The sequence below is a fragment of the Vigna unguiculata genome, chromosome 9, assembly GCF_037176805.1.
Source record: "Vigna unguiculata cultivar grain cowpea cultivar isolate G323 ecotype 2 chromosome 9, ASM3717680v1, whole genome shotgun sequence".
NCBI classification, from domain to species: Eukaryota; Viridiplantae; Streptophyta; class Magnoliopsida; order Fabales; family Fabaceae; genus Vigna; species Vigna unguiculata.
In genome coordinates this window covers 30,529,535-30,547,797 of record NC_140800.1, presented here as the reverse complement: position 1 = coordinate 30,547,797, position 18,263 = coordinate 30,529,535, and the positions used below count along the sequence as shown (strand labels likewise).

The 18,263-nt window shown below is 28.7% G+C and overlaps 1 protein-coding gene across 1 annotated transcript; it reads left to right on the top strand.

Moving 5' to 3' along the window:
* Positions 1 to 13,213: 13,213 nt before the first annotated feature.
* LOC114164852 (uncharacterized) lies at positions 13,214 to 14,664 on the top strand. The gene is made up of 2 exons (XM_028049624.2): positions 13,214 to 14,055; positions 14,132 to 14,664. Exons 1-2 carry the CDS (start codon positions 13,215 to 13,217, stop codon positions 14,164 to 14,166), a joined length of 876 nt encoding a protein of 291 aa, XP_027905425.2. The 5' UTR covers position 13,214; the 3' UTR covers positions 14,167 to 14,664.
* Positions 14,665 to 18,263: the final 3,599 nt, after the last annotated feature.

The window sequence follows — 18,263 nt, the reverse complement described above, 5'->3', positions numbered from 1 at the left end:
AATTAATTAATATTAAAATTAGTAGTTTATCGGTAAAAGTTATTAAGCTAAGTCAAGTATAAACTTTTGACAAAATTTTGGGTAAAGTAATGAATAGAATTTACATAGATTTCCGTAGGACCTGTTGGAGTTATTTTCTAATTGAAATTAAAGTTTTATCTTAATAATTATATTTATATTTAACAAAAATAATTTATTATACATTATAGATAAACACCAATTCTGACTAAGGATGTCAAAAAAATTTGTACCCGCAAATAAAACCTGTAACGGGTAAAAAATGAATACTGTAAATGGATACCCGCAGGTAACGGATCCGGATATTTTTAATACCCATATGTTAACGGACGAGTATTTTTAATACCCGCATGTTAACGGGCGTGTACGGGTATCATAGTATCCATACCCAAGGATACCCGTACCCGCTATACTATAATTTAAATTTTAAAAAAATAAAAAAACATGATTAAAATATTAACATATTGATTTTGAATGAGTTATTTTTTATCAATTAGTTTAAAAAAAAATTATTTGTAAACTATCATTCAACACTATTTAAATGGGTTATTTGGACTTTGTTTAAAATTTATAAATGTTATATATTGTTTTCTATTTGAATTTACGATTAAAATATGTTGTTAAATATTTATTTTTATTTTTTGTAAATACCCGCGGGTTTCCGTAGATATCCGTAAATATTAAAAAATTATGCGGATACCCAATGGATATAGGTACTAGTACGTGACAAATATTTATTCAATGGGTAGGATACATGGGATCTACTACCTGTAGCCTACCTGTCCCGTTCACGTCCCTAATTTTGTCTCATTTAATCTAAGTGAAAATGGATATTCTAGATCAAGAGTGTTAATTTTTGTTGTCTTTGAAAAGAAAAAAAAAAGAGAAAACTTGTTGGTATATTCAACAAATCACATCATTATAATTATGGTAGCAAATCACATCATTATAATTATGGTTTTTACTTCGTTCACAATTGGATTGGATTAAAATTTTGATAACAAGTTTGCACCATGTGGTTTTATCATTTTGACCAATGGGATTGTAAATTGGAGGTATGTGGTTAAATAAATCAATTTCACAATGTTGCTCTGTTTTAGGTTTCTCTTTCTTTGTTCTTTATATTTTACAACATTATTATTTTGATGTATTGGCTAGTTGTAGGTCCTTGTTTGTGCTTTTAATATAAATCTCTTGTACATATATATGTTCTTAGTAGAACTTGATTGACTTATTTGTGTCAATGAGTTTTTACTTCTCACATTTAGAAGGTTTGTCAATGTTAAAAATATTGGTGTTCTCTTTTTGTGATATATCTATCATTTTCTGTGGTTGTTGCTCCTCACAGATTCTTCCAAGTTTGAGATAATTTTTTCTACTACATATTTAGGTATTTTTGGTTGTTTTGTTGTTTCCTCCATCAAGTGGTATCATAGCTCTTCAATTTGAGACTGTTTACTTGCTTGGATTATAGAGGCAAATAAAAAGATGGTTGCTTTAAATGGTACAATATTTTTTAATTTGTGGAAGGACAAGATGAAAGACTTGTTGTTTGTGAAGAAGTTGCATTTTCCCATCTTTGCAATGCAGAAATTGAATTCTATGTTTAATGTAGAATGAGGCTTTGAGCACAAACAATTGTGTGATATTATTCAATAATATGTAGAAAATAATGTTTATAATCACATTGTTAATGAGACAATGTTATAATTTTGTGGGAGAATATTGAGTCCTTGTAAGCTTTTAACTCAGGAAATAATAAATTGTATTTGTTGAATCACGTGATGAATATGAGGTACAAGGAGAGTTCTTCCATTTCAATTGTGGAAAATGTGTATCCACTTTGATGATGAAATTTTGGTACTATGGATACTAAATATTCTACTAGTGCCTTGTGAGATATTTTGGGTTTCAATTACAAACTCATATCATAACGGTATTATTTATTTCTAAATGGCAAAGATTGGTGCTCTTAATTAAAAGGTGAGAAGGAAGACAAATGGTTTTCATCTTGTGGGAGAATATTGAGTCCTTGTATGCTTTTAACTCAGAAAATAATAAATTGTATTTGTTGAATCACGTGATGAATATGAGGTACAAGGAGAGTTCTTCCATTTTAATTGTGGAAAATGTGTATCAACTTTGATGATGAAATTTTGGTACTATGGATGATAAATATTCTAGTAGTGTCCTATGAGAAATTTTAGGTTTCAATTACAAACTCATATCATAATGGTATTGTTTATTTCTAAATGGCAAATAGTGGTGCTCTTAATTAAAAGGTGAGAAGGAAGGCACATGGTTTTCATCTCAGTTTGAGGTGTTTGTGATAAAAAATAGGGGGAGAAATTAGAAAAAGAAGCTGAAGGGTGGTAGGAAGAATAACAAGAGAAAATACAAGTTAAGATACAAGAGTATGGAGTGCCATTATTGTAATAAACTTGGGGACATCAAAATATACTATTTTAAGTGGATAAAGGAGAACAAAGGAAAGAGGGCACAACCGAAAGAGAATGATCATGATGATGATGTGTTTCTACTACTATTTGTGATGGTCTTATTCTTCTTTGTGATTATGAATATGTTAATCTTGTATCATATGAGAGCATGTGAACAATTGATAATGGTATTGCATTACACGTTACACCTAGGAAGAAGTTCTTCACAACTTACACTTATAGTGATTTTAGAGTGTTGAATATAGGTAATTATAGTGTGTCAAAGGGCTTTAGTGGTGTTTGCTAGAAAACGAACATGGGAGTTCAATTATTACTTAGAGGAGTCCAACATGCTCTAAATGTTCATTTTAACCTAATCTCTGTGTATTTGCTTGATTATAGGGTTTGTGATAATCAATTTGATTCCAATAAATGAAAGCTTACTAAAGATAACTTGGTTAAGACTAGAGGTGAGAAAATTCTAAATTTTATTGGACTAAATCATTGGTTGAAAAGTCATGTTTTGTATATGAAGACATCTTTGTAGTACTGAAGGCTTGGTCATATATAAGTGACAAATGGAATAATTGGTTAACTAAAAAATGATGTGCCTTTAGTATTGAATAGGGCAAAGTTGGAGAAATGTTCTTACTGCATGGTTGCTAAACAAACTAGAGTATTCTTTAAGAAACATCCTTTCTCAAGGAAGTCAAAGTTGCTTGAATTGGTGTGTTATGATGTTTATGGCCCATTGAAGGTAAAATCATTTAATGGTCAAATTTGATTGTTGTCGTTATTGCAATCAAATAGATGTCATGTGTCTAATGCATCACAGTAATCATCTAATACAATCATCTACTACATTGACAATGAACAAAAATTAATTTTAGAAATGGTTAAGCTACCCCAAGTTCTTTCCCAAATCTAATTAAGAACTTCATCACTTAGAATAATATTTATTTGAATTTGTAGAAATTGTTAGAACATAAAAAAAAACGAAATAAAATGAGTTTTAAAACAATATATGATAAAAAAAATATAAAAGACATGTTGATTCTCCAGCTTTCTCATGGTTGGATTCTTCATTAGTTATGTTAACTCCAGATGATACAAAACACTTATTAGACAAAAGCCCTAAGCGATTTTGATAATAGCAAAACACTATATATATAAAAAAATCTTTGGTTAATGACAATAAACTCAATAAAAAAAAGGATATATGTGGTTATTCATATAATGTGGTTAATCTTTCTAAGAAAAGAATAACATGTTAATTTGATGTTTATCCTACATTTACAAAAGACTAGACGATTACAAGTTGGAATGTTATAAAGATGGAATATTAGTTTCTTTTGATAAATTCACTAAATATGAAATTGATGATATGTGCTAAAACGTGTTCATATAAATTAAAGTATTTAGATAATTACATCTAAATTAAAGTATATATATATATATATATATATATATATATATATATATATATATAATTACATCTAATTTAAAATATTTCATGATAGAAGTTATATCTTTAAATTGACATTGCTTTAAATGTCAAATGATCATTTTATCTATGAATAATCTATTTACTCTGCTATATGACTGGTATTATTTGATTTGATATGATTCCATATCTAAATTTATTACTCATAATCTATTTTGAAAAGTTTCCGTAGAATTTCTAAATACTGAAGAAAAGACAACATCAACTTTTTCTACATCAAGCAATTTTGGGATGAACATAAGAATAAAACAATAAAGAGAATATATCTCTTTGTCAACATATTTCAAGGATGAATAACTCAAATATTTTTCAAGATTATATCCGAATGGATGTTGAAAGCCAAGGATAAAGATGTTGTCATACATAAATCATTCAACGGTTATATGCCTTAACAGATGAAAAAAGTCATTATTTATGAAGAAGACCACTTATCAAAATACAAGATCAAAGTGCTACAATGGACCTCAAAATTTATGACTAAAAGAAAGAAAGAAGAATGGAAATCTATAACAAGAAAGAAAAAGTCTATCAAGGGAGAAATTAACACAAAGCTCTAAAGATTATATCAAGAGAATAATGAACAAATAAAGTTGAATGTTCATTATGATCAAGTTCCATTAGTCAATATTGCAAACTATCAAAATATTAAAAGATCCAAGGAACTTAAAACAAACATTCCAACATCTCTTAATTGCGAGCATATCTACTATAAAATTCTTTATTATCTGAAGTATATCGTGTGAACTTTGATTGTACTCTTTATGTTTGAGAGTATTTCTCATCATATCTTTGAGTGTTCTTGATCTCAAAGGAAGAGTAAGTAGTGATAGCTAGATAGGTTATATTTGTTGTGTTTGGAGAGATTGAACTCGTGATACTGGAGAGGTTGATACTCGTGACCTGAAGAGGTTTGTGTACTCAATGTAATCAAATTGGTAGATTTGATAAATGAAACGTCTTAAGCGTAGTGCTTAAGAGACTAAGCATAGCCATAATGTTTAGGATGAACTAGTATAAATTCTTTGTGTGTATATTCTCTTTACATTTTTGTTTTGTTTCATTCTCTATATTTATGCAAAGCGTATAAAAATTTCTATAGGCTTTATTAACCCTCCTTCTTGAGTCCAATCGCACCTTTAGGTTATTATGAAATTATCATTTAATTAATTTCCAAATAGACCTTAAATTAACTAAATAAACATTTAAATAATTAGTCAAGTTTCCTATGTATTATGTTGTATACAACTAAACCCTTTTTAGACTTCACATATTCCATCGTATACATGTGTAGTATATCGATTCTTTTATCTCTTTTATCAAATAAACAAGTATACAAGTTTGAGTTAAGAAATTAGTTACTTCACTTAATCTCCTTCTTGTTCCATCGTATACAAATAAGACATTATTTGCCCTTCACTCATATCTCATCGTATATGAATAAAGTGCAATTTAGATTTCACATGTTTCCATCATATACCTGTGTAGTACTTACTTTTTCACCTAAACAAGAGATTATAAAAAATATAATAAGAAATCCAATAAAAGATATAAGATTGAATAATAAACAATCATTCTAAAACAATCTTAAGAACATAAATTAGAATGAAAAAAATAATAATTTCTTACAAGAATTTAAAGAATAATACATTTATTGCATATAGCCTTTGAATCCATTATTAGATTATAGAAGAATCAACCCAAAAAACACAGTCTTCCCATAGGGAAAACCATACAAGTCATAATGTAAAAGAAAATGAAATGGTGATGAGATGATTGAAGGTGGAAGTGATGATGGAAGTTCTCAGTGTTATCTTCTTTTTATAATAGTTTCTATATAACATTAATTGTTGTTGTGATTCACACTTGCCCATACTTTTGTTGGTGGTTGTACAGTAACCATATTTGATTGGAAAAGGTTTTAAGTTCTCATCACATGTTTCTCGTTTATACATTATCATATATGACCTAGATTTTCATGCATATCTGATGTAGAAACTTATAGGCTTTAGTTCATAAAATCCTAGGTTTATCTCCAAGGTTATGTTTGAGATTATCTTCAAGGTTATCTTCAAGGGAGAATGTCCCTTGAATCTCACACAAAATAAACCTTAATCAACAACTTTATCTTTGTAAAAAATACAAATCAACAACTAGTCCAATGATTCCTCTACACCTCATATCATAGTTGGAGACACGGTTCTCCAAATGAAACCGTCAAATGAAATCATCAGGCGAGTTCATCATATCATATCATATAGGAGTCACCTAGACGAGTTTATTAGATGATATCGGTAGTTCTCATCACCCATTAGTCGATATCATCAAACGAGTCTGGTGAAACACTAAGTAGATGAGTCTGGCGAAGCATGTTAGACGAATCCAAAGATGTAGTGGCTAGACTAGGATGACATTAGGTCGAGTATTGATAATGCCTATCCACTACTCACAATGTTACATATCGAGTATCCGTTAAAGAATACTTGCGTGTATTTTTTTTTAAGTTCCCGCGCGTATCCATGATAAAATTATTTAAAAATAAATCTTTAAAATATAAATTTAGGTATAAAAAAATAATTTTTAAGTTCAATTCAAATAAAATTAATCAATAAAAATATTAATCCAAATAATTTGGTCTTTCTAAAAAGCAAGTTTAAATGAGTTGCACCAAAAGATAAATTTTAAAAAATTAATCTTTTATAAAATAATTTCAATTTCATAGGTTAATATAAAAAAAAAGAAATATATGAAGTCAAATTTTAAATAATTCTTACATGATTAATATTTCTTTCACTAATAATTTTATTTTGACCACTTGAGTTTTAAAAAAAATAGTAAAAGAATTTTTAGCATAGAGTGAGTACCCACAGGTCGGATACCATGATATTCGTATATACCCCCAACAAGTGGCAATTAAATAATCGTACCCATTATTTGAGGGTATCCATTAATGATATCAATTTAGTATTCGTCATAAATTTTACCCATGGATATTTGCATATATGAATTTTATTGCCATTCCTAAGGTAAACGGTTTCACTAATGGACGAATCATATGATACCTAGACTAGACAACTTAAGCAATACATTGCCTAAAGGAGTTATCCTATATCATCTTCTCTTTTACATTTTTAATAGCACTTTATTTTCTTCATTGATCTTGTAACCATAGCTTTTCCTTGGCCACTGGAAATTCTCCAAAGTTGCATCATCTATTGGGTCATTCATCATTAGATGAATCATCCTTGTACCATTTATAGACAATTTATGAGCTTGATTTCACTTCAACTACATAAAAACACACGTCAAAACGTCCCACCAACATATGTGTAATTATATAACATCATCAAAACTCAACTCATAGATTATTTATCAAGTTATCTAATGGATTAAACATGCTAGTCTCTCTTACTAGACTTTTCTAATTAGAACGTCTAGCACATATTGTTTGCCTAGTACAACTAAAAATAGTCATTTTATCGCATTTGAAAAAATACCTATAAAAACAATGGATTAGGACAAATAAAGTTCAAGAAAGCTAAGATTAGGTTTTCTAAAAGTGCGTAAAAATGCATTCATCAATTATGCACTTTACTCTGTTACTTTTATTGATTATTTTTCTAATAAGTTATGAGTCTATGAACTTTAGAGAAAGGATAAAGTAATTGAAAAGTTCAAAGAATTTCATGCTTTTGTTGAGAGGTAATCATTAGTTGGAGATGGAGTATAAGTTCCAGTTGATGATGCTCAATAGGAGCATGATATGTTACTTAGTGATGATCTTGGTGATACATCTGAATTAACAAAAGTCCCTACAAAGAGGTCCCATAGGTTGATAAGCCATTTTTCATGAATTCTTCTTATGAGTAAGTAACTTTGATTGATGTTGGAGAAATTATGTGTTTTGAATAAGTCTTGGAAAGTGAAGAAAAACAACAATGGTTGGATGCAATGCATAATGAGATGAAATATTTTCATGATAACCACACTTACGACTTAGTAACTTGCCTAAGGGCAAAAATGCGTTAAAGAACAGGTGGATTTTTAGTGTGAAGCAAGAGGTTAATTCTAAATCTCCAAGGTACAAATCCATATTAGTGGTGAAAGATGTTAATTTCAATGAGATTTTCTCGCAATGGTGAAAATATAATCCTTCCGAAATATGTTGTTTAATTGTTATCATTGATTTGGAGGTTGAGCAGGTGAGTGTGAAGATAACTTTCCTTCTTATGATATTTGGAGAAAAATATTTACGTGAAGCAACTTGAAGGTTTTCTTATTAAAGGCAAGATTATATGTGTAGACTCACAAAGAGTCTATACAGTTTGAAGCAAGTTCCAAGACAATGTTACAAGAATTTTAAGTATCTTATCCATGATTAAGATTACAAAATGGCTACTTTTGACCATTCTGTGTTTGTTAGAAAAAAATTTTATGATGACTTTATCATCATGTTGTTATATGTTGATGACATACTTACTATGATAAAGAAAAGATATTTCCACAATTAATAGGTGAAAAAAGACATTAGGCGAGTCATTTGCCATTAAAGACATAGGAGTTGATAAAATATTTTTGCCATAAGTATCTCATGTGATAGAACACAAATGAAAATTTGGCTATCGCATGAGCACTACATTAAGGTGTTATTGAGATTCCAATTGGAAAATGCTAAAGTCGTGAAAATGTCTGTTGCTACTCATTTTAAGTTGAGTGTTAAATAGAGTTATGCAAATGAAGCTAAGAAGACATATATGAGTAAACTTCCTTATGCATATGCAATAGGTAGTTTGATGTATGTAATGATATTGTGCTAGACTAGATATTGTACAAGTTGGTGGTGTAATTAGTTGGTTTTTGTCAAATATAGATAGAAAGCACTAGAACAATGTGATATGAATTTGAGGTATCTTCAAGGTACTAGTGATTTGAGGCTTTTTTTTTTAAAGGTGATAAACCTACCTTTGATGGGTTACACAGACTCAGATGTGACTAGAGACATTGATTCTAGAAGACCACTTTGAGCTATTTGATAAAGTATGCAGGGGAAGCTATGATTTGACAATAAAGACTGTGGAGGTGCGTAACATTGTCTACTACAAAGGCAAAGTTCATTGCCATTACAAAAGCATACAAGGAGTTTCTATGGTTGAATAAATATTCATTATGCATATAAGGAGTTCATGGCACAAGCTTAGTTTTGTGTAGAACAAATATTAATTACTTTTGGACAATTAAAGTGTTGGTAAGAACTCAACTTTCTATTCTAGGTTCAAACATATTGATATGAGATATCATTGGATGTTGATGCTTTTGATGCTAAGTTGTTGGAGTTGGATAAAGTTCATACTGATAACAATGTTGTTTATATGATGACTAAGGCACTATCAAGGAAAAGCTTAAAAATTATGAAATTGCAAGAGTGGTTGCCTTCAAATGAGGAGGGAGATACGTTGGGTTGGTCTCCCAACTATGTTTCTAAAAGGTTTAAACTATTTAAGCACATTTTTTTTTCACTTAACATAAGTGTAAATGGGTCTTCTAGCTCAAGAGATCAGAGAGAAAATTGGTTGGCATATTCACCAAGATGCAAAAGAAAAATTCTTATTCCTTCTTTGTTCACTATTGGATTGGGTTAAAATTGACAATAGGTTTGTGTTACATGGTTCTTCGATTTGATTATTAGGATTGTCAATTGAAAGTATGTGGTTAGAGAAATAATGTTTACATTGTTGCTCTATTTTATGTTTCTCGTTCTTTGTTCTCATATTTAAGATTATTAATTTGATATATTATTGGTTGGTTGTAGGCACTTGCTTATGCTTTTAATACAACTCTCTTGTACCCATATTTAATTTTGGTAGAACTTAATTGACTTACTTGTGTTTGTGGGCTTTTACATCTCATACTGAGAGAGTTTCCTCACATTAAAAATATTGATGTTCTCTTCTGTAATTATTAATCCTCACACATTCTTGCAAGTTTGAAAAAATTATGTCCTCTACATATTTTTTAATTTTTGATTATTATGGTAATATTGTTCTTCCTATCATGAATAAGATAAGAATAAAATAGAAATAAACATAACAAATGAAAGCTAAATATAAACATTTAAAAAATCGTTATACTTAGTACCATTTCAAAAAATATATGTTAGTAAAAGAATCTCATTTACTAAATATTATTAATAAAAAATAAATATTATTAACAAAAATAAATATCAAAGTGATTATTTCTTTTCGGTAATGATCATGTGATAAAAAGACCAATCATCTTCAAATTTATTATTAAGTCAAAGGATGAAGATCATATAATGTGTTCATATTAATATTAGTGTATTAGAAGAATATCTTTATATATTTATATAAATATCTTATTTAAACTACCTACATTCAATTTCTTAGTTTATTTTTTGTTTTTTTTAATACATAAAATAAAAAATAATAAGAGTAAATAATTTTGAAATATGGGCAAATGTTAAGAAAACCCGTGTTTGGGTAGCAAGGAGTAGTGCATATAAGAATAAATTAGAAAGAGAAAGATGTAGGCTGGTAAAATAATTATTTTAATTTTGAAAAAATTAAATTTAAATTAAGGGTCATATAAAAGGTAAAAATGAAAATGAAATTATTTTAATTTAAAATAACACTTACTTAAAAGATAAAATTGAAAAGAAAATATATAGACAAGATAAATCCCCTTTATATATAGATATAAATTATTATTATTATTATTATTATTATTATTATTATTATATAGCTTAATTATTCGTTTGGTTCTTGGTTGAAAAGTTTAAAGTTGTTTCCCATTTACATTTTTGTTTCAATTGCTTCCTAGTTTCTGAAAAAACAGATTCAATTAGGGCTTTTTTAATAAAAATTACTAATGATGTTAATGACATACCACATGTGAAATTGTGATTAGTTTTTTTAATTATTTTTTTGCAAAATATTTGTTATTCACGTGTCAGATCATGTGATTTGACACATGACATTGTTAGTATCACATAACAAAACAAAAAACAAAGTCATAAGTTAGTGTTAGTGTCAAATATTATTATCTTGTACTCAATTTAGTTTCGATTTCTTAGTTTATTTATTGTTCTTTTAAATACATAAAATAAAAATAATAAGAAGAAATAATTTTGATAAATGGTCAAATATTAAGCAAACCCTTGTTTCGGTAGCAAGGATTAGTGTACATAAGAACAAATTAGAAAGAGAAAGATGTAGGGGTGTTAAAATAATTATATTAATTTTGAAAAAAATAAATTTAAATTAAAGGTCATATGAAACGTAAAAATGAAAATGAATTTATTTTAACTTAAAATAACACTTACTTAAAAGATAAAATTGAAAAGAAAATATGTAGACAAGATAAATCCCCTTTATATATAGATATAAATTATTATTATTATTATTATTATTATATAGCTTAATTATTCGTTTGGTTCTTGGTTGAAAAGTTTAAAGTTGTTTCCCATTTACATTTTTGTTTCAATTGCTTCCTAGTTTCTGAAAAAACAGATTCAATTAGGGCTTTTTTTAATAAAAATTACTAATGATGTTAATGACATGCCTCATGTGAAATTGTGGTTAGTTTTTTTAATTATTTTTTTTGCAAAATATTTGTTATTCACGTGTCAGATCATGTGATTTGACACATGATATTGTTAGTATCACATGACAAAACAAAAAACAAAGTCATGAGTTAGTGTTAGTGTCAAGTATTATTATCTTGTACTTAATTTTGTTCCGATTTCTTAGTTTATTTATTGTTCTTTTAAATACATAAAATAAAAATAATAAGAGAAAATAAATTTAATATATTTGCAAATTTTAAGCAAACCCTTGTTTCAGTAGCAAGGATTAGTGCACATAAGAACAAATTAGAAAGAGAAAGATGTAGGGATGGTAAAATAATTATTTTAATTTTGAAAAATTAAATTTAAATTAATGGTTATATAAAAGGTAAAAATAAAAATGTAATTATTTTAACTTAAAATAACTGTTTGTTAAAAGATAAAATTGAAAATAAAATATGTAGACAAGATAAATCCTCTTTATATATAGGTATAAATTATTATTATTATTATTATTATTTTATAGCTTAATTATTCGTTTAGTTCCTACTTTGGTTGAAAAATTTCAAGTTTTTCTCCATTTACGTTTTTGTTTAAATTGTTTCCTAGTTTTTGAAAAATTGATTCAATTAAGTCTTTTTTTTTAAAAAACACTAATGATGTTAATGACATGTCACGTGTCAATTTGTGTTTTTTTTTAATTTTGTATTTTTGCAAAAATATTTGTTATCCACCTGATCATGTGATGTGATGCATGACATTGTCAGTGTCATAGGACAAGACAATGTCATGTATTAGTATTAGTGTCAAGTATTATTATCTTGTTTCCAATTTAGTTCCAATATATATCTCTTTGATTCCATTATGTTCCAATCTTTTTCAAAATGGAGCAATATTGTTCCTCTTTAAATCGAGAAAAAAATTATTATTTGTATAAATATTATATTCATATTTTTATTAAAAATAAATTTTTAACATACTACATTATTGTACATTATTAATCCATATTTTTTTATAAGATTAAAACTAATTAAGAATAAATGTTTTTACAAAAAGAGTAAGTATTTAAAACTAATATATTGCTAATCTTTGTTTTGTAAGATTAAAACTCATTTATACAAATGATAAATTTAATCCTAATTAAAAAAAGTGCGACAACATTGTTCCATTTTAAATAAAAATAAGACTAAACTGAATCAAAGAGAAATTTATAGAGATTAAATTGAGTAAAAGACCGTGACACTTACACTGACGTCGACACGTGACACTATCTTACCACATAACATTGACATGTAACACTGTCTTGTCACATGACAGTGTTGTCATGTGACATTGACCGTGTTACGTATCACACCACATAACTTTGACCTCAATAAATTTTGCAAAAAAAAAATAAAAAAAATCACAAATTGACACACGTTAACTTATCCTTAATATTTTTTCAATTGAAGGAAAAAACAAAACGAAAAGTAAGTAACTGTTGAACGAAATTAAGGAAGAAACAAGTAAGTAATTAAGTGTATTATTAATTGTTATTGTTGTTATTATTACTCGTCTATCCTCTTGTTTTTGCAATACTATTGTATGTTATGAGTGCGGGAGGAGAAAAGAAGAAGCTACCAAGTTAAGTCATTAACTACAAAGCTTGATTGTTACAAACAGCTAGCACCCTTTTATGCGGCGAGATATCGTTAGCTTATTTATAACTACTGTACTTTTCTACCCATTTTCTCATTCTTTTTTAAACCCTTTTAGACTTTTACTCCTCTTAACCTTAAAAACACCAACACAACACATTGTGCATGCCCACATGGATACCAACCTCAACACTACATTCACAAACGTTAACACCACTTACAATCACGAGACCATGACCACAGATCAAAACAACATCATCCTCCACGATCATCATCATCATCATCATCATCATCAACAAATTCCAATGGGTGTTGGAATTTGGTCCAATCACCACCACCACCACCACCCTTTTCACACACAACCCTCTTCCTCCTCTTCAACTAATTTCCTAACCGACGTCTTGGGAATCCAGTTTGAAGAAGATGAAGAGGAAGAGCTCGGAGCCATGAAGGAGATGATGTACCAGATGGCGGCGATGCAACCGGTCGACATAGACCCCGCCACCGTCAGAAAACCAAAGCGGCGAAACGTCCGCATCAGTGATGACCCTCAGAGTGTCGCTGCACGCCACAGAAGAGAGAAGATCAGTGAGAAAATCCGCATCCTTCAACGACTTGTCCCTGGTGGAACCAAAATGGACACTGCTTCCATGCTTGACGAAGCCATTCGCTATGTCAAGTTCTTGAAGCGACAAATCAGGTTCCTTCAATCAACACCACAGGTTGATTGCGTTAATGCCACTGCTTCTGCCTCCGATTGCCATTTTGCACCACCTACATTGCACGCTTCCGCCTCCGTCAACGTGCCTCTTGGAATCGAATTCAACGCCGGAATTCATGACCATGCCGCTCATTCCCTTCACCTTCAACATTCATCAGGTAATTACTGATTAAGAAACTTTTATAAGCGGTACGTGCATGATGTTATGCGTGTTAATGGTTATTAATGTACCAGGGGACAATGAAAATGAGGAAAGGATTCCAGTGTAAGAGCCTGATGCACTGTTATATGCACCTTCAATATATTAAAGTTTTTTTTTTTTTTTTTTACAAGAAAAAGGTACCTTCTTCAAGTGTAACCAAAGAGACTCATATGGAATCTGTGTAGTAAAAAGATATTTTCCGTTTTCCAATGTCGTAAAAAAGTCTTGTGTTGTTTCAGTTACATTCAACGTTATTTCCCACTCGTTATTTTTCTTCATTTCATTTCTGTTTCTTTATATAACATTTTTATTTTTGAGAACAGAGTCCTTTTTTTTTTCTACAAATTGCTATCCACAATTTTTTTTAATTTTATATCAATTATTTTAAAAACTATACTTAAATAGAAACGTGCGTTAATAGAGCAAAAATACCAACATTAGTTACTGAAGTCATGTAGTGTCAAAAGTCAAATGTTTTACTTGGATTCATGCTATAAAAATAACTTCGATATTAATACATTCACACGTACATATATATCAATAAATATTGAGTAGTGCGTAATATTTTCGCAACAAGATTTTAAATATTCTTTAGTTTTAAAAAAGTATCTGTACTTTATAGCTGTATTTATTGCTGAATACGGAGTATGTTGTTTGTATTGATGCAGTTTAAGTAAAATACAAGTCAAAATACTATTCAAGTCGTAGAGAGAAGCATAGTTTATATTTTCCTATAGAATTTGAATTGCTGATACATAATAAATAATTATGTCTTTAAAATATAGTTTAATTAACAGTGAAAATAATGTAATTTATGTTGAAAACTTTGCATGTGAATACAAAGTGCATTCATTTGGCTGTTTTGATATGTAATTAAATTGTATGACGTTGAATCCATTCAGTAAACTAGTGAATCACATGGCCAGCCACAGACAATAGTTTGAGTCATTGACGCATTTTGTACAATGCTTCATTAATTAGTACATAAATACAAAAGTGGCTGTTACAGGTTATCAGGTACTTCTTTATCAGGTTATAGAGGTTACAGGAAAGAGAGGAGAGTCGTGTATTCGATCATTTATATTAGAATTTGAAAAAATAAGATTATTTCGGTAGGTTCAGAAGATATGATAATTCTTTGCTAATAATTTGAAAAAATAAAAGTAGTTTGGTGGATTTAGAAAAAAGAATAAGAAAGGTTATATATTTAATTTTCACTAACAAAAACTATGCAGTCTTTCAATTATTGTCTATATGTGTAGACTTCCAATAATATTAGTTACGGTAATAAAAAAAATAGGATTAAATATATTTTTGTTCCTTAATTATTTAGTAAAAATTGAAATTGGTTCATATTTAAAATTTTGGTCTAATTTAGTCTTTCACATTTTAGAATTGTATGAATTTAATCATTTTAATCATTAATTTAGTCATTTTAACCAAATTTTAATAAGTTTATTTAACGTTTCAGATATATTTTTAGCTAACATTAAGACAAAACTGGATAAAATTATATAAAAATATCAAATGCTATCATGAAATACATTTGAAACGTCTGATAAACTTAACAAAATTTGGTTAAAATGACTAAATTCAAACATTTATAAAGTAAATGTCTAAATTCGATGAAAGTTTTGAGAAAAAACTAATTCTAATATTTACTTAGGACAAATACATATTTAACACAAAAAAAATACTATAAAGTTGCATGTGCTTGCAGTCTTTCAATTAGCGTGTTTACGTATTTATAGACTTCCAATGATATTAGTTACGGTATAATGAACTCAATTAATAGGTAGGACGTTTAAATTTTTAGCTAACTCAAAACTAGTGTTTCAAAGGAATGGGACACTAGATTGTTCACAGATTTTCTGCTTTAATTGAAAATCAACAATCAAAATTGCAAAATATCAATAATGTAATCTTAAAGAATTATAAAATAAGAAATAGTTCAATGAAATTAAAGAAAGATAAAGATTTACAAGAGTTTGCAAAAGATTATATTTATCCATTTTGTATAACATCCAAGAACCACACAGAAAGAAAGCAAGAGCAATTTCATCCTTAATTTTGTAATCCTCTTTGGACTTCCCAAATCTTACATAATCAGCAAATAGAATAATTGTGAAAAAAATCAATGAGCAAAGCGATATGAATTATCTTTTACGATGAGTTTTTCAATGTAGAATCATTCATAGAACAAAAGCCCTTAATATATACACCAAAAACAGCTGACTTTCAAATTTTTGGGTTTCATGCAAAGTATTTGAAAGTTTTTCACTTGCACTTAATGATTGTACATCAAAATATATAGTTCGTGTAACCAAAAAGAATAAATTTCGGCGCATTGTTCTAGTCTTGAAAAATAATAAATATTACAGCTAAAAAATTACATTAAAGTAAGACAAAATCCAAGAAAAATATACTATATGTTATTATCAAAGTTATTTGTACTTTTGTAATAAATACTACATATATATCTTTTTAATAAATGTATAATTTTAGGTTTGTAAAAAAAGGTTAGAATATTTTAAATACTTCTTATAATTAATAATATATTATTTATTACTGATAAAAAAAACAAGGAGCGAGAATAATTTAAAAAGATAACTATAAAGCACATCATATTTTTTAACAATATAAAAAAATATTTACTATCAAAGAAAATTATAATATCTTTTGTGTAAAAATTACTATTTATATAAACTAAAAGTAAAACATTTAATTTTAATTTGGAGTAAAACATGAGAATTAAATTATTAAATGCCAAAAATAATTCTTACAATATTCCATATTTGATCAAATTATACCTCCATCATAATTTGTTTGACATTGTTTGTGAAACTCGTACCCCCTTTCTTTTCTCTTCCTTTCTTCTTTCATTTTCAAATTTTGGAACAGCAAGATATCAGGGAAGATGTAATGGGGTCGAACAACAACAGAACAAAAAAAAATATAATCAAATGATTGAATTAGTTCTCTTTGTATTATTTACGTAATGTGGAATTTTTTTTATAAAAGAGAAGAAGTTGCTATAAGAAATTACAAAGAAGAAATGCAGAACAAAAACCCTCTACCCTTTTTTTGGCCATTATGACCCTATTTACTTGAGGCTCCACACGAAATCTTGCAAACGTGAATTCGTTATTCTCTCACTCTTACGGGTCCTCTACCCTCCTTACGGTTGTTGTCCCACTTTCTCAACAAACTTTTTAGACGTCATTTTTTCCAATTTTGCCCTTGTCTCATTATTTGATATAACATTGGTGCCCCCATTAAAAAATAACCTTGTCCTCAAGGTTAATATCCTAATACACTTCTTTAACTGATAGCCAATCTTCTCAAGTAGCATGCATCTCTTCCAAACCTTCCCACTTAATTAACACATGTTGCACTTCTTTTCCTCCTTTAATACTATTTTGTAGGTTGTAGGACTGGACGAACTTCATTAGTGATCATGGTCAAAGGAATATATGGATTGATATGTTCACCAGAGCATGGCTTCAACTAAGAATAGTGAAATACATGATGAGTTTTTACATGATAAGGCGGCAACAACTTATAAGCAATAGGGCCCACCTTTTTTATGATTGGGAATGGTCCAAAGTACCTCATTCTCAGCTTCTGGTTTCTTCTTAATGCCACTGAGTTCTGTCTATAAGGCTGAAGCTTGACTAACACCATATCCCCTTTGTTGAACTCAATATCCATTCTCTTTCTATCAGCATTCTTCTTCATTTGTTGTTGAGCTTTCATTAAATTGTTTTTCAATTGAGGCAGAACCAAATCTCTTGGTTGCAACATCTCCTTAAGTTCCAAAGGATCCTTGTTGTCGAAAACATATTTATCCACTTGAGGTGCTTCTCTCCCATACACAACTTGAAAAGGAGTCAATCATGTGTTGAGATGATACGATGTATTGTACCAAAATTCAACCCATGCTTAAAACTTTGACTAAGCTTTTGGATTATTTTATGTAAAGCAACGCAGATAAATCTCTAAACAACGGTTTACAGGTTCCAATTGACCATCTGTTTACGTTTACGGGTGATAGGTCATGCTCATAGCTAGTGTGGTGCCACTCAACTTGAAAAACTACTTCCAAAGCTGACTAATAAATACTTTATCTTTGTCAAAAACTATGGTTCGAGGAAAACCATATAA